The 25,206-nt window shown below is 44.1% G+C and overlaps 2 protein-coding genes across 4 annotated transcripts in view; both read right to left on the bottom strand.

The window, feature by feature from the left end:
- Positions 1-5,203, bottom strand: part of mrc2 (mannose receptor, C-type 2) — a 30,258-nt gene extending 25,055 nt beyond the window's left edge. Inside the window, exon 1 of the mRNA XM_080487956.1 lies at positions 4,926-5,203. Coding sequence (XP_080344082.1) covers positions 4,926-5,052 — 127 coding nt within the window. The 5' untranslated portion in view covers positions 5,053-5,203. The remainder of the gene's footprint in view (positions 1-4,925) is intronic.
- A 4,108-nt stretch (positions 5,204-9,311) lies between these two features.
- On the bottom strand, positions 9,312-24,918 carry tlk2 (tousled-like kinase 2). 3 transcript variants are annotated; one of them, XM_080487647.1, is made up of 28 exons: positions 24,765-24,918; positions 23,997-24,085; positions 23,498-23,766; positions 23,108-23,157; positions 22,958-23,018; positions 22,747-22,886; positions 22,554-22,660; positions 21,145-21,210; positions 18,588-18,670; positions 17,040-17,117; positions 16,867-16,936; positions 16,737-16,780; positions 16,464-16,562; positions 15,947-16,048; positions 15,676-15,768; positions 15,388-15,498; positions 15,138-15,274; positions 14,840-14,992; positions 14,677-14,743; positions 14,461-14,558; positions 13,119-13,200; positions 12,670-12,761; positions 12,498-12,587; positions 12,237-12,406; positions 12,005-12,143; positions 11,192-11,303; positions 10,826-10,933; positions 9,312-10,596 (listed from the first exon to the last, which is right to left on the bottom strand). In XM_080487647.1, the coding sequence occupies exons 1-28, from the start codon at positions 24,908-24,910 to the stop codon at positions 10,423-10,425; spliced, it is 3,030 nt and encodes a 1,009-aa protein (XP_080343773.1). In that variant the 5' UTR covers positions 24,911-24,918; the 3' UTR covers positions 9,312-10,422. The 3 variants fall into 3 exon arrangements, with proteins under 3 accessions (XP_080343773.1, XP_080343771.1, XP_080343772.1); XM_080487645.1 differs by lacking the exons at positions 21,145-21,210; positions 22,554-22,660; positions 22,747-22,886; ... (3 more) ...; positions 23,997-24,085; positions 24,765-24,918 and adding an exon at positions 19,696-20,362; XM_080487646.1 differs by lacking the exons at positions 16,464-16,562; positions 21,145-21,210; positions 22,554-22,660; ... (4 more) ...; positions 23,997-24,085; positions 24,765-24,918 and adding an exon at positions 19,696-20,400.
- Between the last annotated feature and the right edge of the window lie 288 nt (positions 24,919-25,206).

The following is a 25,206-nucleotide window of genomic DNA, read 5'->3' on the forward strand; positions in this document are numbered from 1 at the left end:
GGTGACTGGAGTTTCGGGAACAAAACCCAACACCCGTTTCCCAAAAAGATGTGGTTTTCTTTCTTTTCCTGTTTTTTCTTTTCTATTTGTTCTGCACAAGAACCCCGGCGATACAGACCTGTTGGGCTTAATATACCACGACTCCCCTCACCTAATAAACACACTGCTACTATAAATTCAGTGCTATTACATTATTACACCACCACGACTCTGCTGCTGACCTGAAAGTGAAAACTTACTTCTGGCTTTGTCTTGCTTAACTCACCGAGAGAATATCAAGAGGCTACGGCTTTATAATGAAGTGTTTTTGGATGGTATTTTCAGTAAGAGGGAAGGAAAGAGGTTCAGGTTTTCACGATTATATTTGAATAGACCTGCACAATATTCTTGTTATCGCGATATTTACATTCAGAATAAACAAATAGAATAGGACACATTATCATTATTATCTTAGATTATTGCTTATTTAACTGAAGTCGCATGATTTCAGCTTCCTCGTCATCATCCTCAGACTTGGTTCCTAACTTGATGATGTTGGATTTTCTTACAGCACACTTCATTTTGATCCCCGGCCACTCTCTCAAGCGACTGTCAAACAAATGCCTGGCGGCAAAGTTAATCCTCACTGAGAATTTTACAGCCAAGAGCGACTTAATTTTACAGTGTTTTGACTACAAAGTAAAGGAAGTGACAGATTGTGTTTCTATAGCGCGTCCATGTGCGGAATAGCTGCAGTCTGACATTAAAAACTGACTTTACTGAAAGAGAACAAGAAAAGATTTGATGTGTACAACAGAGTCAATACAGCATATTGTGCTCACATAGTCTGAATCGGTTGTTAATATAGTTGTGTGAAGAAAAGCATATTAAACTCTTCCAGTTGGGGTAGACAAGGAGCAAAACTTTTAGCGTTCCTTCTCGCCAGGCTCTGTAAGAGGCCCGGATGTCGAGTGTTTGTGGAGGATCACCAGGCTTTGGGTGGAAAAACACGACTCTCACTTGTCGGTAGCACGGTCTGCCTAAATCCCTTGTTTCCTCCCTCTTAACTCAAAACTCTTCAAATCTCCCGTTTAGTTTTCTCGAAACACAGAGACAATGAAAGAAGTCCATAACAAAAAAGAAAAGTCCCCGCGATCTGGAGGAGGCGACGAACACGTAGCTGCGTTCGCTCCTTCGCTCGATGGCAAAACCAAGAAAAAGACTCGTTCAGCACAAATTTGGCTGAGCTCTGTGTAATCAGACACTATCATCCCTCCTGTTCCTGTTATAAAGCCTTCCATCGTTCTGCTGCTCGATTACGGTCTTGTTTACTTGAGTCGATTGTCTGAAAGGAGCACGAGTCACTTTTATCTTATTCACTATTATGAATGCAACATAATCCAAAGCTGGGAAACGAGTGTCTGGTGAATCCATTGACTGGAAAAAAATCCTTCAAACTTTCGTCAGATCAAATCTTTTTTCGGCTGATAACAACTAACACAACTGTAAAATGATGAAGATAATAAGATGATGATATTGTTCCCATCAAGATTCAAAGCTTTACACATTTTGCGATTAAGAATTAAACAAATTATTTTCCAGTTTCACTGCCCCTTTGATTACACATTTGTGTTGTACCACAGCAGAAGCCAATGACGTCAATACGCCACAATATTACTTCTCATGGCCAGACAACACTTTAAACTCAGAGAAACGGTGACTCGTCAACAAGGCAACATGCCTCTAACTCACTCTGATGCTGTTTAGACACGTCTACAGGTAATTAGAGCTTTTTTTTTCTTTTTTCTTTTTTTTTTTTAACCCTCGTATTCCTGTGCTCAAAGGATCTGGCAGGCAAACTTCTCAAAACAATCATTCCAAAGCAAAAAAATAAAAACATTGAGCTTTGTGTGAGTGAGTGTTTACTCGCAGTAAAGATTCACCATGTTTGTATCATGAGCTACTTCTTCTGCCATCAAAAACATACAGGGAAACTGGAAAAAACTGCCAATCCTGCGGCCTTTTAAATCACAATAAGTAGTAAAAAAAAGAGGGATGAACAAATCAGAAGAATTTCACCGGGTAAAGACTTTGTGTTGAATTGACTTCAGTACTTTAATGCCGCTCGGATGCGGGACACTCTGGAAAGAGTCGACGAGTGAAACTCAAACACAAGTTTTTCACGCTCGTCCCGGAAGGCGTCACGACTTGGATGTTCGCTGTGAGGAAAAAGTCGCGGGGCAATCGGAGAGAGTGCAGAATTCCAGATTAACTTTAAGCCATTGAGCCCCCGTGAAAAGCTAAGCCACAACAGCTCTCCTGCTGTGATCCCATCCTCTTCTCTGCCCTGTCACCTCTTTTCTTTTTCCAGTACGAAGAGGGAGAGACCCAAAAAGCACACGGCCAAGAACAACCAGCAGTGCTGGCTGAGAGGGGATGATATTCCCAGAACCTCCACCTCCTCAGTAAGGTCATCCCTGGAAAAAACCCACTTGAAAATATGGACGACTCATCAACACACTTTACCCTGTTTGGTGGATTCAGACTCTTCATCTCTCAGACAAAATGAAGCTGGATTCTTATCTGTCTAGAACCAATCTGGAGATGTAAGCGTCTTCCTGTTAACTTATTATAACAGATGTCTGTGATGGAAACACACTAACAGGTCAGTGTGATAAAACAGTAACCAGCAAATAGACAGGAAATTCCAGCCTGCTGTGTTTGTTTCATTGGTGTTTTATGGCGGCCTGTCCTCTGAAGAAACCCAAACTGTGGAGAGGGGGGGGGGGGGGGGGGGGCAGCCCACTGGAGAAAAGTGCATATATTTGCATTTTGGAGCCACACTCGAAGACAAGAAGAGCAAAGTAGAGGCTCGGATTTAGAAACCAGAGTGAGAATAACTGCATGCCGTCGAAACTTTCCATCACTCCCACGCTGGTGGACGGTGTGGAGTAAACAACGTGTGTTTTCAGCTGTTACATCAGCGCGAAATCAAACCCAACGTCGATTTCCGCTGCGAATGGAGAACTGATCACTGCCTGCACCTTCGTAGAATTAGAATAGAAACTTATTTTCAGCATGTTAGATTGTACTTTCACACATAAACTGTGAATGCTGCATTTCTACCCATTAAGCATCGACGTACATCAGTTCCCAGTATATCAGGCAGCCTAGGTTTCTCTCCTCTTTCACACAAACTCATCAAACTGTGGGAGAGCATGGGTTTAAAGGTACCGTCAGCGAGAAACAACCCGGGCAGCAAAACGGGGCAAACCCTCACATCTTATAGCGTCTCATCCATTTGGACTAAAAGTGATTGACAGGGGATTCAGTGGTGGGAGAGAGATTTGATGACAGATGGACGTTTCAAAAATAGGAGACTAAGCTTCGTAAAAATTCATAGGAAAGAGCTGAAGATTATTTAGGAAGCAGCTGTGTCTACTTAGGGAATGACCATGTTAAGCTACATTCACACTGCAGGCAAATGAAACACAATTCTGATTTTCTGCCCAACAAGTGACTCATATCCGATCTGTTTCGTAATAGTGTGAACGTTGCAATTCTGATTTTTGCACACCGTGTTGCTGTCCTCGTTGAAAAAATTGCCAGGTTTTGTGTCAGTGAATCTCCATCCATAGTTACTTCTATAGACAGCGAATTCGGCGTGACGTCGCGCCTTCTTCTGCACGTGCAGAGTCCCTTTGGGGTCGGACGCTGTTCACACTGATGAATCGAGATTGAGCATCAGGACCTGCAGTGTGAACGGAGCCTCATGAGTCAGTTTCTGTCTCCATACAATGTGGAGAATTATAAATATTTGGTGCGTGAAGACTATAAACGGCCAAAGTCATCTATTTTTTTGAGGACTGTGCTGAAGGTGTTCCATGAGTGTGCGGCGGCGACCACGATCCTCCATGATGTCCTGGTCTGCAGCAGCAGCATCTTCAGTAACAGACTATTACCACCAAAGGTCACTACACAGGAGATCCTTCATTCCTGTTGCCATAAAACTCTATAACTCCTCCCTGTCAATAGTGTTTGTGTTTTTCTGCTTAACCGTGTATATAATAACATTTCATATTACTTATTTAACTTGGCTTTGCTGTATCGATATTTTAACTTCTATTTATTCTGTGTGGTGCGATTACAAGAACATCCTCCTGGGATCAACAAAGTATTACTATTCTATTCTATTCTATTCTATTCTATTCTATTCTATTCTATGGTTAGAATGCTGATGGTGTTCTCATTGCAGGACCTAAACTGACCTAGATTTGAAAGTATTCCCTCATTTATTTACAGCTCTACAAAAGAAAAGCCTGAGAAGCTGGGCGACTTTAAAATGAGAATGTTAAAATAAATCATTGTGTGGCAATAACGCAAAGAATAAATAAATAAAGTTTAGCTGGGTAAGAAGTGCTACATTTTGCTGTCGTGTGTGTCGCTGCAGTGGTCTGGAAGCTGTTCATGGCTGCACTCAATGTGTTAATTGCAGCCTGTAGCAGGACGCAAAGGTCACATCTGGCCGCGGGGTGCCAAACGAAGCGTCACCGCAGCCTCGGCCTCAAAGCGACCAAAAACGCCACGAAAACAAGAAACGACTCCGCCGGTGCTTTCAAATCAACTTTTACGCATAAATAGAAGCCAGTAATCCCGGAGCCGCTCTACAACTCCTCCCCTCCCTCCTCCACCCCCCTCTGGTTTTCTCTCTCTCTCTCTCCACATCTGGTTCCACTCAGCTCTCGGACTTTTGGTTCGTGGCAAACCGACGCACCGAATCCACATTTACGCAGCGCTCACACGCATTTGTCCCAAACAAAAAGTCCTCAAACCAAACGCAAACGCATGCAGCCGAAGGACAATCTCTTCCCTCCAATCCCCCCCCCCCCCCCAAAAAAACTTCTCCGTGAATGAAGTGAAGCGAGTGGGTTTGTTTCTTTCCTCACCCGTCAGGCTCCTCTTCAGTTCCAGACTTAGGAGGAATAAATATAAAGTGCATTTGTACAAGATAAGTTGCCGACAAGTCCATGTTGCCGCTGCGTCCTTGTTTCGGTTGCGGTCGCTGCTTTGCATGCTCGCAGCTTCAACACGAGCCACAAGCTGCAAAAAAATAAAAACAATACAAAATCCAGAATAAATCAGCGGAGCGAGGAGAGAAGTGAAGCCGGAGCAGCGACGGTCGGAGCGGGTTTGTTCCACTGAGGAGCTCCGTCCGCCTCCCACCGCAATGAATGGAGTGTGTGTGTGTGTGTGTGTGTGTGTGTGTGTGTGTGTGTGTGTGTGTGTGTGTGTGTGTGTGTGTGTGTGTGTGTGTGTGTGTGTGCGTGTGTGTGTGTGGTATCCAAAGTGAGGTTCGGGGGCTTTTACGCGTCTGCAGCAGAACAAAAGAGAGTCGTTAATGAAACTAAACGTGTGGCGCTGAAACAGGGACACGGCAGGTTGTTATTGAAAAATAATATTTGTCTTTGAAAAAGAGAGACACGTCAGAGCTCTTTTCTTTTTACAATATTTTTTTCGGAGATCATTTTTTTCTTCGATTACAACTTTCTGTCTCTCTTTTGGCGTGGAGGGGAGGAGTCTAAAAACGTCCATACGCGCTCCATAACATAACCAAACAATCCCGGTAATATTTCCACTTCTGGTGGCCGGCGTTCTCCTCCTTCCCGAAAGTTGTTTATATGTCACTCCATGAAGTTCTGGGCCGTCTGGCTAATTTTATATTCTTTTGAATTGGGATTGTGCAGACGGAGATAACGGCGGATCTCCTCACACAAGCGTTCAGTAGGCGTCCATTGTTGCTGTCTGTTACTCTGGTCTGTGCGCGGAAAGTAAGACTTGGCCTTTACACTTTTACATTTTTCCAACGAGTCACGTGACATGTAAACATAACAAACAGGTCGCAGCAGCAGTGGTCATCATCGCCCCAAATGTGTCACTGTCTGAATTTTAGCTTGTCTTTGGTAGTGGTGTGCGATACTGTGAGATTTGGTATCGATCCAATACCAAGTAAATTCAGGGCTCGTATCGCCAATACCGATCCCATCCCGAAACGTTTTAATATTCAAGGTTAATGCATCGTCAAATTGCTAGATCTGGATGAATTTTCATGACCTTTAACTTTTTAGGATTTTTCCTGTGGTTTATTAATTGAAACCTAGAACATGATTGGGGAAAAGCCTGGAAACTCTTTAGCATGTAGCATGTAGCATTGTTGGTCTGTAAGCCCCGAAACTCTTTAACATGTAGCATGTAGCAAGTAGCATTGCTGGTGTGAGCCTTGAAAATCTTTAGCATGTAGCAAGTAGCATTGCTGGAGTGTGAGCCCCGAAACTCTTTGGCATGTAGCATGTAGCATTGCTGGAGTATGAGCCTCAAAACTCTCTAGCATGTAGCAAGTAGCATTGCTGGTGTGTAAGCCCCAAAACTCTTTGGCATGTAGCATGTAGCATTGCTGGAGTATGAGCCTCAAAACTCTCTAGCATGTAGCAAGTAGCATTGCTGGTGTGTAAGCCCCAAAACTCTTTGACATGTAGCATATAGCATGCAGCGTTGCTGGTGTGTGAGTCCTGAAACACTTTAACCATGTAGCATGTAGCATGTAGCATGTAGCATGTAGCGCAGTTCGGAGTAAAATTATCAAAATTTCCAAATGAGGAAAAAGTTTTGCTTCGTTACATCCCTTCTGTGCTTGTATTAGTCACCGTTATGCCTTATAGATGTTAATATTTAAAATTACATTTTTATCCTGTCTCATTTGATATTCAACTTTATATATAAGTACTTTGTGTGGAACAATGCTTCAAGGAATTTCCCTCTGGGCCTAATAAAGTATTTAAATTCTATTCTATTCGATTCGATTCTAAAATGACAACATTTTCTGAAAACAACCAAAAACGCAATGAAATGTCTACCATCCTTTTCAACTTCATAAATGCAATATAAGATATAGTTTTTGTTTCAAAACTAATGTATATAAGAAACCCCTGAAGCTGTGTTCGCCTCGTTTTAAAGATTAAATATTTTTTGCGGCTCCATGTATCTTTGATTTGTTGGAAAATCAAAAAGAATGTCTGTTTTAGTCATAAAGCTTGCAGACACCTGGGTTTGTTTTTACAAAATTTGCATAAAACCAGTATTAACGCTTGTTTTTTTTTTTTTAAGTATCACTCATTCACACAAAATCTATTTCCACATACACCTTTTATCCGGCTGGGGGTTATTGTTATGGTTAGGGTTAATGGTGGACGGAGCCGATCCCAGCTGGTTGAGTGGAGGCAAGACTAACACAATAAGGCAGACAGTAACACACATTCACAACTATGGGGAACTTAAAGTCACCAATTAAGCTTGAATTCCTGTTTTTGGACTTTGTTGTTGAACATCTCCATCCGTCTTCTCATCCTGTGGGTTTTCTGTTTTGCGCCATGTCCCGGCACTGAGTTCACTCTACGAGCGTCTGGCATGTTAGGAGTGTAACGTGTTGTTAGCGTGGTGTTTGTGAGCCCAGCCTACACGCTGGAGTCACTCTGGTCTTTTGAAGCTGCGTTAAAGACGTGTAAAAGTGGGAGGAGTGGTAGTTTGAGTATAAGGTCACCCAAGGCCACCACAATATACCCGCCTGGGTCTGTTTTACAGCCTGGATCTGTTTTCCACTAATCATTGTTGTCTTTTCTTATCTGTGCAGGATCTTCAACAAAACCTGTGCTTGAATTTTCGATTCCGGTTAGAAACAGTGAGGGTAAACTCACTCCTTCGACTGATGAACATTGCATGTCTGTTTGCCTATTAGGCCAGCTGGACTTTACTTAAATCATGTTTTGTCTTTTTCAACAACCACAGTGATTTTTACATGATCAGTCACAATCATCCAATCACAAGTCAGGATAAGGTTGGATCATTCAGGGATCTGCGACCTTCGGCCCCTTGAACCTTTCACAAAATCTTACCTAAATGAAAATGACTGTGTGCATTTAGATATGCACACAGTCATTTTCAAAAAGACTTTTATCTAAAAAGGGCTTTTAAAAAAGTGGTGACAATGAGGACAAAAAATGAGGACAAAAAGAGCTAAAACCACAAGAAATGTGTGTGTGTGGGGGGGGGGGGGGGGGGGGGGGGGCAGCTAAAAAGGCTTTAAAAGGATTTCTAAAAGAAAATAAAATGTATAGGAGAAAAAAAGACACAAACTGTTTAAAAAAAAAAAGTCAAAACGGTTAAAACTGCTAAAATGTGAAAATTGTCAAAAGAAAATGCTGGAAAAAAAACAATGAAACCTTGAAAATCAGGTAAAAATAAAGCAACAATTATATGCTCATACATTGTACTTCAATACTTTTTCTGTATGTCATCACTATAGCTCTCCGTGTGTACAGTGGAAGTAATGAATTACTAATACTCAGAATATTGTATTTAAGTAGCAATTTTAGGTACTTATACTTTCATGATCACTATCCAAGTATGCTACTTTGTGTTTGGGTAGTTTCAGAATTAAACTTCATATTTAACCTTCTTATCCACATTATTCTAGGAAAAAAGTTCAACAGAGAACTTTTTGTTTTGATTGGCAATTTTTTAATGAACAAATAAATTCTTTTAGAAAATACAATTACTTTTCAAAAAGATTTGAGTACATTTGAACAGTACTTTGACTTGTAATCGAGTATAGTTCAGACATTGTAAAAATAGCTGCAATTGAATCTTCCTTTTCAATACTCTCTCCATCTCTTGAGGGTGTTTTTCAAATGGTTTGTGTATTTTGATGAATTTCAAAAGAAAACATCCAACAAAAAAACAGTAATTTAACTTCAATAATATGATTTCTTTGGTAGTTTCATATGAAACTTGCTTATTTAGTAACTCTTACAACAGTTAAGCAGTAGTTTGCTCTAACGGGGCCTTTCAATGGTCAGAAATCGGACTTATATTTTCTTTTGATGTGAACTAACAGAACCGTATCTAACAGGTTTAGTATATTTAGATCCATGTTTTGAGGGGAACCTGCAGAGGTGTAAAGAAAAGAAGAGCAGTCTTTCTGTATCTATAGGAAACATGAGAATGAGTGTCGTGCAGACGTGTAGTGGTTGGCACGCTCATTTCGCAGTAGAAAAATCCCTGGGTTGAATCCAGGTCTTCCTGCAGTTTGCATTTTCTTCCAGTCCAAAAATATGCATTTAATGGTCATTGGAATCTCTAATTTGCCCCTTGTTGTGAACATTAATGCTCCTGTACATACATAATGTATTTCATCTATTTAGTATCCCACACTTCCAGCTCACACAGAGTTGGAAGTCTTATTTGCCAGTGCAGGAAGGACATAGAATCACACAGACGCTCACATTTTAACCAATAGTATTTAATGGTTTACGCAACTTTCTGCTAAGGCCCAATCTCCCCCAACAGTACTATTAGATAAACCAGTCCCTTGCATTTTATTGGCCAAAAAATAAATTCAAACATACCTAAATAAATATGTGTTTATGGAAAGGAGGGGGAAATCAATCCAAAACAAAAACAGTTCTAATTAAAGGCAACTGGAAAACACACAAGTTTTCTCCATAAAACATGTTAAATTGAAAAGTTTCTTTAAAAAAAAAGAAAAGAAAAGAAAGAAATATGTAAAAGGGGGTCGCTCCTCAACAGCTTCCACTCCAGAACAAGTAGCAACTCTAAAACCGTTGGTTATAAAAACTGGAGGTGGGACACTGCCACCAGCTGGAAGTTCTAAGCTTTGGTCACAGGAGTTTGATGAGGACATGGGGGGGAGGGGCAGGGGCAGGGGGAGCGGGGCGGACGAGGCGGTCGCTCCCCGTCACAAAGCGTCCGGGCGTGGAGCTTCAGCTGGAAAGGTTTTCAGGAGTCGACACACGTAGGCGGTGCAGAGCGGCTGGGTGCCGGTCGGGTTCAGGGAGGCGAGAACGACTGAAACCTTTGAGCTTGTGGAGTTCAGACCTCCGCTGAGCAGAGCTGAGGGCGTGTGTGTGTGTGTGTGTGTGTGTGTGTGGGGGGGGGTATGAGGCCTTCCCAGTCCTTTCCATCTGGCCAAGTTGAAGCAGTTTCATTTTATTTTCTTCTTTTTTTGTGTGTTTAAGTTGAACAGAAACATCCCAAACACTTAACCCCGCAGTGAGCCCCCCTGAACACCAGAACTTGCCCCTTGCTGTGAGAGTCATCCGGGGCTTTGACCCCCAGAACAATGCCACCCCCCGTTTTTTTATTTTTTCCTCCAGAAAGCAGGACCGCCGGGCCGAGGTGGACAGACACGAGAGGGACGAAGGGCCTCGCGGACCGCCCTTCCTCACCTGTCCATGTCGTCTGAACCCAACCATCTGATCCACTTCCTGTCAACTCTTCAGGTGGGATGCTTTCAAGCAGGAGGGCGGGGGCGTCACCCTCCCCGTCCCGCACTCGGAAACGTCCCGGTCTGTCAGGTAAACAAGCGTGGGCTCAGTTTGAGGCGCTGCTGTTGGAGGAGCTGGACGTGGAGGCCACGGCCATGCCCGAGGTGCCCGAGGACGCCACCGACTTGCGGATGTGCGGCATGAGGAAGGGGTCGCTGGCCAGCTGGTGCACGTCGATGCGGTCCTCCTTCCGGTAAACTAGACAGCGCCTTATAAAAGCCTGTGGAGAGAACATGCAGCCAAAGAAATGTCTTGTTAAAACTTCATACTGTGCTGAAGCTTAACCATCATATTTCCCCAACATGAGTTTGGATTCACATCTATTGGAGGGAAACAAGCAGAAACACACCTGATTTATTGCCAAAGTGACTGAGCCAGACTGAAAACCTCTCAACTATTGAGATCGATGTGAGCTTTGTTAATTCATTAGGAACTGATGGGACGTTTACCTTAGCTTCAGGTGTGACTACAGGTTTGGGGGGAAACTGAACGTCTGTTGCCTTCAGGATGGTGTTCTCCTGCAGGATATCCTGCTGCGACTGGTTGTGGCCAAACGGCTGCAGAGGCAAAGGAAAGGAACAAAAGTCAACGAAGCAGTACCCCCCCCCCCAAAGAAAAAATATCAAGCGATACGTTGGTGGGTGACTCTGAAATGGAAAAGATGCTGTCAACTGTTAAACTTCCTGTTTCAGAGTGGAGTGCATTAAAGTACCGTCCGATTTCATTCATCTGTTCCTACATATGGTAGACGTCCATGTAAAATGAATTCTCACGCAGTTTTGTTGAAATACTGATATTTGTCTTGCGTGTCGTACCTTGCGGCCGTACAAACACTGGTAGAATATGACTCCCACGGACCAGACGTCCACCTTGTTGGATATTTTGGGGGGCTCCTTCCCGACCACAAAGCACTCAGGAGGCAGGTACCTGAAGGTGAGAAAGAGTGGGACTCAGCGAGACGAACCGGATCAAACCGCCTGCATATTTCAACTTGTGCACCAGTCATTTTCTTGCAGCATCACTTCAGCTCTGTGCCACATGTGAAGGAAAAAACGTGACGGTAATTTAAGGGGGGAAAAAAAGAAAAAGAAAGAAAAGCTGTGCGCAGCAGCCAGTTCTCTCCAAGAACCCGGCAATCAGAGTTTGTTTGTGAGGTGGCTCGTCTTTGCTAAATGATCTTTGTGTTTGCACCTGCAAAACCAGCCGAGCGGCAAAAACAACCAGGCGAAGGAATCGTTCAGTTACATTACAACCACGGAGAGAGAAGAAATGTGTTGGAAATGTTCCTTTGGCCAAAGAAAGGGCACTTTGAAGTTAGTAAGTGATGTTTTACACTGTGTGCCCTATAATCCTCTTATGCTTTGTCTCTGTGACACATCGACGATCAAAGACGACGACTTTTCTCTCTGTTGGTATTGAAGACGTCTCCGCTGATCACTGCAAGTGTTTTCTTCATAACAAGCTGCTCTTTTTTCCCGTTTGACAAGGATGCAGTGCAATGCAAGAAAACCCTGAATGGCCATTTAAATTTTTTTTTTTTTAAAAACCCTATCATATTCCTGCTTTCATCCCTCCTTGTTGGTTTCCTGTATTTGTGTGCACACTCGTTTTATGAGCAACTATCTCACCAGTACGTCCCCGCTCCTTGAGACGTCAGCTCCATCCCGTCCACCGAGTTGTAGCTGTCGTCGTCCATGATCTTCGACAGACCGAAGTCTGTGATCTTGATCTCCCCGCAAGCGGTGCCGTTTACCAGCAGGATGTTACCTGTGTGGGGAGAAGAAAGAAAAAATAAACGGATTTAAGTTCCCAGTTGTGGTCTCATGCCTGATAAAAGTTATCGACGGCGTGTGAACCCACCAGGTTTAAGGTCGTAGTGGATGATGGGCGGTCTGATCTCGTTGAGGTACTTGAGGGCGTTGACGATCTGCATGATGATGGAGCGGCCCTCCTTCTCCGACATAAGCTTGTGCTGCTTCAGGTAGAAGTCCAGATCATTGCCCTCGCAGTACTCCAGCACCGTGCAGAACCTGCTCCCAAACAAGGGCGCGTGCAGTTAGACTTTTATCCCACCGAAATACACTTGGAGGGGAAATTTGTATTTGAGCGCGAGGGACTTACGAGTCAGTGTCAAGTGAAAAGTAGTCATAGAGTTTAACTATTCGTGGGTGGTCCAGCTCTTTGTGGATTCTATATTCTCTGCATGCATGTCTGCAAAAAGAGGAAAATAAAAACCAATTAAGGAAATAGTAATTACACTTCTGTGATGATGTTTTCATTACACAACACTCACTTGTGGTAATTTTCCTTCTTCTCGTCCCTCCAGTTCTTGTTTAACTGGTGGATTTTGACTGCGACATACCGTTGCTCTGTTAGGTCAAAGGCCTGAAGAACAGAAATCTCATGTAAGTTAAAAGTATACATGCAGGTAAAAAAAACTAGTGAAAACACTCCAATACACTCTCAAATTATTTTGAATGGTGCCACACCGTGACCTCTGATCTGAAAACGCACCAACAATGATTCCACATCTCAAACACGCCTAATTTGTCTCGTGCTTAGAAGAACCTGTTTGATACTGAAGCCCACCAATATAATAAACCTCTAGAATCACATTATGTTTTGGTCTAATTCTATGATTATTCAGACGATGATGTCTGAAAAATATCACGTGGTGAAATGATCAACCTCTTTCCAGAACAGTAATGTATATGTGCGTAGCTCTCTCCCTTTCACACTCACCTTGTAAACTTCACTGAAACCTCCTCGTCCCAGTAAATGGAGTAGCAGGTATCGGTCATTTAGCGTGGGGTGATCTTTGAATCTGCACAGGAGAAAAAGTCAATACAAACTCAGTTCTTCCGACACAAGGACACGTCGATGCAAAGGTAGAGTTGGGAGGAAAAACCTCAGTTTAGATTATTTAACATCACAGCAGTGTTGGTTTATACACTTTGGCCACGGAAACAAAGCCAGCAACACTTTTCTATCGGTTACAAGATAAAACATGTGGAAGGCTGCATTTACACTGCAGGTCCAGATAGTCACATCAGATTTGCTGCCTCAATTAATTTCTTTAACAATGTAGTGACACATAGTTTTATGAAGTGACCCATATCTGATTCTTGTGATAATACTTGCCTACAACTTCAGAATCATCACACATGCATACTTCTAGTGTTTATAAACTTCGGAAGCAAGCGCAAACTGTGAAGCCATGGATGAAGACATATGTTTGATCTTAATGTCGTGGTGCCCGAGAAGTTTTCCAAACACGGAGGAAAATGGCCAGAATTGCATCTTATGCATATGCTGCAATCATTTCCTCCTCTTCTCAAAGACAGAGAAGTCATGTGACCTCCTCAACTGACCACGGTGTGGTTTTCCTTCTATCAGATCGCCTCCATGTTAAGAAAATAGGATCAGCCTGGTGACACGGCGGTCGCATCAGCACATATTCATGTGACAGTAAATCAGATATTTATCTGATGAGGCCTGTTTCAAATCTCAAAGTAGAATGCATGCGTCTTTCTCCTGCTTGTACTGTCCAATAGCAGGTCCGATCTGTGCCACATAAGAGCAAGAAGATATGAATTGGGTCACATTTCACTGACGGTGTAAATGCAGCCTTTATGTACAAACAATAGCAGACACATGATAAAATAGTGGCGCCTAAAAATCAGCACCATCAAGAAAGACACGATGAAAAGTGGCATCAATTGAATAATTTGTGTTTCTTGCATAAAGATGCAGATTCTATCCGTGTAGCAATTGGTTCGATGACACGATGCCGCATGGATTTGGGCATTTTGTTAATGTTGGACTCGTGTTTGGAGCAACTGAAAACTGCTCTATCCTACATGTTCATGCTGGCGCGGTTCTTTTTAATTTGATGTGTGACATCACTGTATGTCTATAGAATTAATGTCCCTTTATATGTTATTTATGACAGAGGCTTTAAGAATGAGGAATATAAAAGATCCATGTATAAATGAAACCCAGAAACCCTTTAAAACTGCAATGAAATTTGCAATGTTGTGTGTTATGCAGGTGAAAAAAAAAAAAAAAGAAAAAAGTCTCATACTGTGAATTATCCTCATTGTGGATCCGCTTCAGCTCGCGTATGTGCAGGTTTCGCACTCGCTCCAATCTCTCCAGCTCTGCCTGGATCTCAGCCTCTTCCTGCAACAGCCAAGAAAACACCATCCAAAGTTATGCAATTCATCAAATAAATGGAAAAAAAAAAACCCAAGCCAGAGTACGCACATCATCAAAAACATTATCCTCATTGTGGGATTACCTTTTTAAGATGACCTAATCTTAACTTAAAGATTTCCTCCTGCTCGTGGTACTCCGCCTGCGATAACCTGCAAGGGACACAGAACCGAGTGCAGAGTTGAACATGCGCCTGTTGGAAAAACACCAGATATAAAAGAGAAAATACGCAATGAAAAGTTTTGTACGCTTCGCTTTCTGTTCCATTGGTTTTGCTTTTGCGTTTGTTTTGCTCCAGGCTTGGGGGCGGAGTCTGGGCCATGGAAGGGGGCTTGCGTTTCGCCAGCAGCTTCCTCTGTCGCTCAATGTCCTCTCGCTGGGAGTTGATCCTTTCTTGTTGTCTGGGAACAAGATGGACATTAGAGGGTAACATTATTTTCTCAGCTCGAGCTACTGGAATTATGTATTATGAACTAATAAATATGCATTAATTATATAGGGTAGTCTGGGAGGGGGGGGGGGGGGGGGGGTGATGAAGACCCTCACTTGATAAGGTTTTGAAAGGCGTATCCATCAGTCCACTGCTCGGTGAACGAAGCCCCGTGTCGCACTGTGGTGAAGTGGCCCAGTCGAAGTCGATCCTGCATGCTCTTATCTCGGCAGGCCATCTTCTCCTGTTTGGACTGGAGAGTGAAGACAGCAGGTATCGAACCTCAGTGACTGTTTCAATATTGCTCATGTATGAGCTTATTCACAAAACACAGCAGTTCCTCCACATTAGGGGACGTGAACATACTTTTTCTATCAGCAGCTTCTTGGACATGGTCACACACTTATTCAGGCGCTCTTTGTATCGTTCCAGCATCCTCTGCTGTTCATCGATTTGTCTTCTCAGATCGCAGTTTGCCTGGACACAAGCAGGGAAAATGTCAGGCGATCATTTCATGTTGTACATGTACATAAAAATATGTTTCAACTCTGACATGCCTTAAGTCGGGCAAACAAAAACAGACCCAGAACATGAGACTCTCAAAGCCACTGAAAATGTCAAGCAGAGCAGCATGTAATGTAATGTGATTAGTACCCGCAACAAATCGTCTATTCGGCCCTCCTTCTTCTCCAGGTCAGAGTTCTTGTTGTTCTCCATTGCTGTTAGTTTCTCTATAGTAAGGTCAGACTATGGGACGAGCACAGAAAGTGTTTCTATTAATGGTCAATCATTCTGCAGGGCAACAAGCATTCCCAACATACAACCAATGATCCTTGTAACAACTATGTTTATACAGTATGTATTTCAAACAAAAACTACAACAATCAAGATAACAGGCAGACGGCAATGATCCCGACTCTGGTACCTGTGTGGCTTTGTGCAACATGTGAAGAGAAGCAGGCTTCAGTGAACATGAGGAGTGCTCCGTGTTGGCGGAGTTGATGGAGGAGGGGCTTCCCTGCTGCACCTGAGAGGCAGAGACACGCATCCAATAAAAACTTCACACGTACCAAGAGTCAAATAATGTGCCAATTTCATCTTATTACAGAATCTGTCAAGACCTGGAGCTGCCTGTGCTGAACAGACAGGACACCAATCAGGCTGAAGAAACCCAAGGCGAGCGAAACCATGAAACGGTACTGAGAGTTTACAACTTGAAAAGAGGACGTAAACAGCTTACTAAATATCAAGTTGATTTCCCGTTAAAGGTCTCAATGAATCGTTTCCATACCTCATGGGTTTTATAGCAAAATTCCCATGTTTAAGTGAGTCTGACTGGCGTTAAGAGCAGAGGTGAGAGAAACGAGAATGAGTACTGAGAAGAAAAACAAAATAAAAGCATGGAGGGGAAATAAAAGAGACCATGGAGCAAACATGCTCACCGTGACAGGGGGATTGGAGAGAGAGTGTTGTGGGGAAGAGCGGACTACTGGTGGAATTCCCCTGGCAGGGCTGGTACCAGGACCGCTACCTCCCGCAAACTGACAGATATGAGAAGGAAGACAGAAGAAGAAGAAGAAAATGGGAGTCAGTGGAATGTTAGTGAAAAAAAAAAAAAAGAGGAGTAAGACGCCGAGTACTAGAAGCTACGCATCCCAAGCTCGAGCGAGTTCAACGCTCTGCTGGAACACACGGACGCACTTTCTGGCACTCACCTCAAAATAATCGCTAATTTTATGTCCTCTTCCTCCGGCTTTGCCTGAAAGAGAGAGAGACGTCGACTTCAAGGGGAAGCCAATATTTGGGATTGACTGTGAAAGCGTCATGGCAGAGGGACGGCTTTACCTTGGCTGCTGTCGAAGTGGTCGGCTTTACGTTTTCTCGCTCTCTGGTCATTCGCCTTCTTCTCGGGAGTCTGAAGAAAAAGCAGCATAAATCAGCCACGTGTATAATAACAGAGAGGTGGTTAGCACTGAAAAAAAAAAAGGTAAACCTGTAAATATGTAACAGAGACGAACCTCTAGCTCTTTGTCACTGAGTGAGCCCACACTGCATAGACTCTGATTGGATGACTCATTCTGATTCTGACCCGAGCCCTGTTAAAACAAGACGTACAATCTATAAAAACACTGCACAGGAAGCAATTAAACACAGATATATATATGTGGCACATCAACGCTTCAGAATGCGCCCACATGTTGGAGAGAACGCACACAGTCAGAAAACATTAAGTGAAAGGGGCGAGAATCCGGAGGGAAGAGATGCAGAGGTTTGACTAAATACCATCACCATTAACTTCCCACTGACTCTAGACCTGCATAAATCCCAGTGCCGGTTCCCTAGGTGATGCCTGTCAATCAAATGAATCACATCAGAATTCAGCAGACACTGTCCAATCAGGGAGATACTTAGTCATTCAGAGCACACTCGAACTCTCTCGCTGAACCCTCCGAAAATGGTTGAGCATTAGGCATGCTGCTGGGGAAGTATTCCTCTGTCTGTCTGTCACCTTTAGATAATGTCATCTATTTTCCTCCTGCTCACCATGGTCTCAGCCATTTTCCCTTCTCGGGAGAAAGTCGGCTTGGCTTAATCTCGGAACGACAGTCTTCTTTTTACCCCCAAAAAAGAAATCTTGGCTGTGTGTTTGAAAGAAAATATACCGTGCAACAATTTTTGGCCATTGTTGTTTGATTATCAAAGGGTGTTGCACTGCTTCGTCCTGAAACGATAACACTTTTCCTGTCTTTAATGCCAATTCAGTGATGACAGGGAGCAGCAGTGCCACACTGCCCAAGGTCAACAAAAAAAGATAACAACAGCCCCGAAGCCACTCTGTGACATTGAAGAGCTTTTAGACCACCAACCCATATTCTTTCACAGCCATTTGTTGACACACTTCTCCCTCTCTCTCCCCCACCCACCCCACGCACATTGCATCTCTTGTCATACAGGGTGGTTGTGGCATGATGCCTTCGCAAAAGCCGCCATTTTCTCTGCAATAGCAGCCATGCCATGCTCTGGGCTATGCCTATGGCTGGCATGGGGCCCACTCCTGGCGCCGACTCTCGCTCCCTCACTGTTCCAAGATCACCTTCCACAAAGACAGCTCCATCCATGGAGCGAGCGAGCGAGGGGGTGGGAGGCTAAACGTTCCCTCCACTTACACCTGGTCAAGAACTATTTCTGCATTCCTCCTCTGCCTTCGCTCCTCCTCCCCGCTACCACCCCTGTCCCGTCTGTGGCCTTTCTGGCAGGCGTCACCACTTGCATATACAGCCACTGCATCACGAGCCAGGGAGAGATGCCATATCACACCGGCCAAAAAACACAGACACAGCTCAACCTTCTCCAGAGACAGACAAAGAAAAGGAGTGGGGCCAAGCTCATCTGGGCCAAACAGCAGAATGATACCGAGGCACAGGGAGACAAAGAAAGGAGAGATTCACATACACACACACACACACACACACAGAAAAGTGTAATCGAGAGAATCTGTGATTATAAGCACTTTGACAGGAAGGCGCGCCCTGCTCCATCTTTCATGGCGTCTGCTTAACACAAACCTTGGCCACGCCGACCCCGGTGAAGCGTGCCTCCAGGAGCTCCTGCCGCCGGGGGTCCAGGCTGTGCAGTTCTTCCATCATGTCTGTGGAGACAAGAGCCCAAGATTAAGAAAAGCATTTTGAGGAGTCCGGAATATTCTAGTAGGAGCGAGGGATCACTATTTCGAAAGGCACCAGTTGTGATGAGTCATGGCTGTTTTTAGCTATATGGATGTGGAAAATTCCTGTTCTGAGTCATCAATAGGCTTGACAATGATGTTTAACCTTATCATGTGTGTGTTCATCCTGCCACCAGCTGTGCCACTTAGTTTACTGAGTAAAAAAGAAACCGTGACACCATAAAGTGGCCAGAAATAAAGCCAATGGTGAGCATACATTTACTGCGTGAACCAGATGTGTAGTCACTGCCTGGAAAATTATAGCATCATGTGATAACGCCCTGGCATTATAGGCCTAAGTTACATGGCGCTGGAGTTATGAAAAGGTCACTAGTGGAGGCACTGCCAAGTACACTCACTGCCATGGAAAAAAAAAAAAGGCCACAATAGACAATAAGTGTCCAGCTTGTTAGCTCGAGCGAAGGTTAACGTTTAAGTTACACGCCCAACTCTGTGTTATCTGTTACTTCCATACATTAATCAAATAACAGCAGCACCGGTGTCCACTCAGGAATACACGTTAGTCTTTAACTTTAATTTGAGCATGCTGGCTCAGCAGAGATTTTTTTTTAACGATCAGCTTTGGGGGTAAAAACAACACAACGTTGGATAAATGAGCCACAGTCTGAGTTCGATGTTAGCGTAGCAATATTAGGGGCTAACTGTTAACGTTAGCTCCCAACATTAGACGCGATTTGCCGCATAATAAACAACAATACGTCCAGCTGTGGGTGCGCAGCAGCTGTGTGGTTAAAAACGACTGTATATAGCATGTGTCTGCGGCTGTGTGCGGTTTTAATGGGCACTCGTTAGAGCTAGCTGGGTATGAAACATGCTAACTGAAAGAGAAGCATCAGCTCAGGTCTCCAGGTGCTGCTGCCACGACGCCTCATTGTAACACACCTCCACCCACAGATCCGTTTCTTCCGACAGCCTAACGACATACTCACTGTAATGTAATATTCCGACGGTGCTCCGAAGGGCCTGCTGCACACACTGGGACCGTCTCCGTTGTTTCCCCGGTGCTCGGCAGATCCTACCGTGCTAGGCCGCATCCACAGCCGCGACCCTCGCGTTGCCAATTGTTCACGATGGAGACACGAGCTCGCTCCTGCGGCTCGGGGAAGACGACGGAGGATTCCCTCGGAGGCCTTGACGACTCCGGGTATCCCGAACCCGCCTTTCCGTGCTCCTTATTGAGCGGGGATCCCCATCACAGCCCCCTCTCCGAGGACCATATCGGTGTTTTTTTTTTAAGGTCGGGTATCTCGTCCCACACAATGGCGACCCTCGAGATTCTGCGTTTTTTCTCCCCACCAGGTATAAATAATGTCTTGAAGCTGGCGTTAGTTACCCCCCCTATCTTTATCTCCCCCGGCGGTGAGATCAATTTCAGGTCCTGGCTTTCGAGCTGGATCAAAACAAAGTTGTTCTCCGGTCGTCTTCCTCGCCGCGGGGAAAGAACCGATCTGTTTCGGAAGTTGTTTCAGTTGCAGGCGTTTCACTTGAATCCGGATCGATTCGGTTCGGTTCTCATGTTTTTTTTTTTTTGCAATGTAAACAATAATCAGTAAAATCTCATCTTCTCTCGTGAGATTGTTTAAAAGTATTTTCACCTCCGGTCAGTCCACGCCTGTCCCAGATCTCTGGTCTCTGGACCAATGACAAACCCCTCCATACACAATACCATTAACATCGCCCACCCACACCAAAAACATCACCAAGTTACCATTCCCATCATGTTCATACCCACACTGGACTCACTTCAGATCAATTACCCCACCCACCATTCACACAGAGATTGTGACTATACAAAGAAATTAAAAGTGATAACAAGCACACGTCAAGTTTATTTTTTATTCTGTGTATACAAAAATGTGATTAAATTCGTTCAAGTTATTCCAGAACATTTCATTTAAAAACAATGCCTGGCAGAATAGACACTTGTATATGATGGGTAACCAGCCCTGTTTGACACTAAAAAGGAAAACAGTCTTGACGTGTCCATCCACATGATGGTAGCCGAGATTGCGTGAAGCCTTTATGGTAAACTACGCTGTCACATTCTCCTTATTGCAACCTTTCCAACTCCGTACATCCTACGGGAAAAGCGAGCACAGGCTTCCTCTCAGCTCTGAGTTTCAGGCAAAGGACCCCCCGCCTCATGTGTCAGGAGGCAGAACCGGAGCCTTGCGGTACTTGCACTGGATCCACACCCGGTACATGGTGAGCTGTTTGCCCCGGTTCACCTGCAGCCTTCTGTCCACCAGGCTCTGCACCTTCTCCAGGCCGGCCTCGGTGAACAGCTCGTGAAGCTCGTCTGAAGCAAAGAGAAGCACAGGTGTTAAAACTGAGAAAGATTCTCGTGAATCACCAGCAAGTTCAGAGTTTAGCCGTACCTTGCGTAAAAAAATACACCCGTGTCCCGTCACCTCGAACGTAGAAGTTTTCCGACAGACACCTTCCTGAAAGACACAACAGAGACGCAGTAATCATCCGTCTGTGCTGCTTCAGCCGACTGTGAAGACATGCAGTAAGTCAGACTCAAAAACAACTCCACGCTCAATATAGAGAAACCAGTTCATGTAACAAGCATGTATTTGGAGAGAAGATGGGAGCCACAAAAAACTTCACCCTCTGTACCGGACCGACAAACTGTCCAGCATTGTTTATTGATCTAACACAGTGGTCTGCAACCTGCAGCTCTGGAGCGCTTCTGTAGCGGCTCCATGAAGCTTTCAGACCATGTAATGGGAATAAACATTTTTGCTTTAATTCTTATTTTATTTGAATTTCACACTGATTTTCATGAAATAATGTAAAACAGTTAAAATATGTCAGAATAGTCAGAATTGCTGAAAACAGAAAAAAAATGTTAAGTTACTCAAAAAACAAAACAAAAACAAACAAACTGGAAAATCAGCAAACTAAAATGACTAAAACTGCTTTTATTGAAGGAAAAAAATAAATATATATATCAAAATTGTAACGTGACACTTTGCGAATGCAAATTGTTTTTATATTTACAGCACATAAACAAACAAACAAACAAACAATTCTTCACTCTGGGTGGTAAACATATTTTGAGGCTCCAGACAAAATTTTATTTGGTGGCAAATCATCCAAACGGCTCTTTTGGTCTTAAAGGTTGCAGCCCTCTGATCTAACACATCCGAGGAAACTAATTCCATGAGAGGACTTTACTTTGTGAATGTAAATACATGCGTTTGACAAAACAACCTGAAAACACATTTAGTGTAACAACATTTATGAAAATAAACTGCAACCGATGTTGATTTCAATTATAGGTGATTGGTCTTTTTTGGAAACTACGTCCCCGGGCCACAGAGGAGGCGGATGGAGGACGTACGTGATCTGCGGGACACCAGCGGCCGATGTTTACTCTGTGGGATGAAATCGGAGGACCCGAAGAAAACCCACACATACACAGAGAGAACGTCGTACAGAAAGGCTTCCCGATCCTGGAACTGAATTGGGGATTTTCTCGGCAACAGTGCGAACGGACCACGACCTCATAGTGTGGCCGCCACACAGCACGCGATTGAAAAGCAGGTCTCCGCACGCTTGGTAGGTGGTGTGGCGGTTCCAACATTTTGACTCCTTTCTACATTTTATAGTGGGTAGAAACTCCTCGGGAATAATCCAACACGCATCATTAACTGAAGAACTCAGCACAGACCTTTGCTGTGAAGTGAGTGAATTCATCAGCGTCGGTGTGTTATATATATATACGACCATGTTCCCGTCAGTAATAGTTTATATGTTTTAAGTTTCGACTTGGACCAACCTTTCTTAAACCGGAGCTGTGCCATATCGTAGCGTCCGTAGTCTCTGAGCAGCAGCACGCCGCCAGGCTTCAGCAGGCGTGCCAGTCTGCTGATGGAGGCTTGCATCCTGAGACACAGGTGACACTTTTTAGACAAGCGGAGAAATATTTAGAGCCCGCTGAAAAGGAAGGCGGAGGAGCGAGAAGACCATACTTGTCTGGATGCAGTGCCGACAGCACGAAGATGAGGACGACAACGTCGAGGGTCCCGTCGGGGACGGGGTAATTAGCTTCCACGCCGCTCAAGTCGTGAACGAAGGCGAAGCAGCGCCCGGTGTCGTACTCTGGATTAGTCTGATCGACGAGAACAGTTCCTTAGCAACGTCACAAATTCAGAATCAATTTCGCCATCCAAGTCTGCTCACCTTGACCAGCTCCACGGCCGTACTGGAGAAATCACAGCAGTAAACAAAGAGTCCCGGGTCGCTGCGGAGGCAAAGCTGCAGTTTTAGCTTTCGAGTGAAGAGTGTCAGTGGCAGTCATTTAAGAACGCTCAGAGTCGCGTCTGCTCTTACTTGTTGGTCTTTAGTATTGGAAAAACTGTGTTCCCCACACCGCAGCCGACCTGCGCAGAGAGCAGCATATCAGTTACATCTTGATGATGATGATGATGAAGGCTTTTGTATTCTCATAAACTCTAAACCATATGGGGTGTGTTTATAAGAATGGATGAGTCATTAGAAGAACATTTATCAAGTCATCAGTTTAAAATCTGCGCCACACTTAATAAACCACTGGCCTACATTGCTGTAAACCGAGTACAATACTCCATTACAAGTAATGTCATTGCAAGGAGTTTTCTACTTAAACATGTTCAGTTCTACCAAAACCTGTCTTATCCATTACTGAGACCTCAGTAAAATGAATTCAGTAAAAGTTGGCTGCCTTATATATCGATGTCTCACCTCCAGAATACGATACGTGGCCGACGACCCCGGAAAGTCGCCGTCACTTAAAGATAAATTCGCCAGTTGTGTGCATTGTGTCTGAGCAGCGCCGTTCTCCTGAAGCACTTCTGTACCAGAGACGTCAGGGCTGGGTCCCTGGTAGAGGCTGCACTGCGGCGCCAGCTCTGGAAACTCGGTGAACAGCCAGTGACGGTCTTTGAAGAAGCGGTTCTCGTGGATGGTGTAAAAGTCGTTCCAGTACTCGTTGGCCCGGCTGTCGTATTCCTCTGCAACGGAAAGCGAAAATTGATTATGAGCTCTTTAATTGTGTGAAGACGGCAATCAAAACACGTTATCACGGATGCCATTTTAAGAGCTGGTTTCTGCCCAAACACAAACGTCCTGGAACACAGAAAAGGTCACGTTCTGCATCCTCAGGAAGGCAATTAGAAACTGTTCCACGTCTGCAGCCAGCTCATGCAGTCAGCTTTATGTGTGTGGGCAGCTGTAACGGCACCTTGTTTCTCTGGTGGTAGGGGCTGACTGTTTTCCAAAACTTTCTTCTTCGCAGCTGCCTCTTGCTCATCCGTCCACTCCACATTGTCCCTGTTGACAAGAAAATAGGATTATTATGTAGTTAGAATAACTGCAGAGAAACTCGCAGACATCCCAAGGGAGGGACTTCTTGTCACATTTAGACAAGGTTGATATTACATCCCAGCAGATATTATAAGATATTATCAATAAATAATACCTGAAAGACAAAGAAAGAGTACCGTTTTTTTGTGAAAGTTTCAGTGAAACTTGCACAAATATAAAATGTATTACACATAAACTGATGAATGACAAGGTGATACGGACAAAGAAAAAACTTAGAATATACAAAGATGTTCACACTATTGATAATAATATTGATGGATTACCCTGGTCAAACTGCAACCCTTAAAAATAGACGGTTCTTCTTAAAAAGTACAGATGATCAGACTGACATGCTTCTTCTGTTCACTCAATGATGGCTTAAATAGTGGCAGAGTGACTCACTGCACCATCTTGTGTTACAAACTGGTATTACAGGTGTTATTAGGCTGTGGGCAAAGCTTAACTTAAGTTATTTATTTTGCACTTTAGGCAGAAATATCACATGAAGTAAAAAAAAAAAAAAAGTAAATTTGTGGACTGTTTCCACACCATAGAGCTGTCCCAGTCAGCGGACATCAGCACTGACGGATGGTGCGCGTGCACATCTGTCTCTGTATTGTCTGCGGTGAGACTGTGAGCTACCTACCAGGCGTTGTGCTGGAAGACCTGCCGCGGATCCGTAAGGAAACGTGTCCCGAACTGAGGCCTCTTCGGGTCTCCACAGGGCGGCTGTGACGGCTCCGTGACACCGCAGCCTGCCTCCACTCGGTCCGCCGCACCGGGCGCCGCCATGTTGGATGTGACGCAGCGGAAGAAGGGGCGGAAGCTTTCACGGTGATGTGTTCAGGGACCAACGGAAATGGGATAAACAGCCAGAACTGCAAGGAAGATTACTTTCAAAAACATATAAACAGAAGAAAAAAATTATTACGGCTATTCGAAAAAATGTAGGTGGGCAAAAAGCGTGCACACACAATGTGGCATATGTTAAAAAGATTCTGATTTCAAATGTTTGCAAACAACTGGAGACATTTAAATAGCAAACTGAATCGCCATCTCATCCGCTTTGGACACTGCAAAATTTACAG

This window comes from Lipophrys pholis (genome assembly GCF_963383615.2).
Source record: "Lipophrys pholis genome assembly, chromosome: 19".
Taxonomy (NCBI): domain Eukaryota; kingdom Metazoa; phylum Chordata; class Actinopteri; order Blenniiformes; family Blenniidae; genus Lipophrys; species Lipophrys pholis.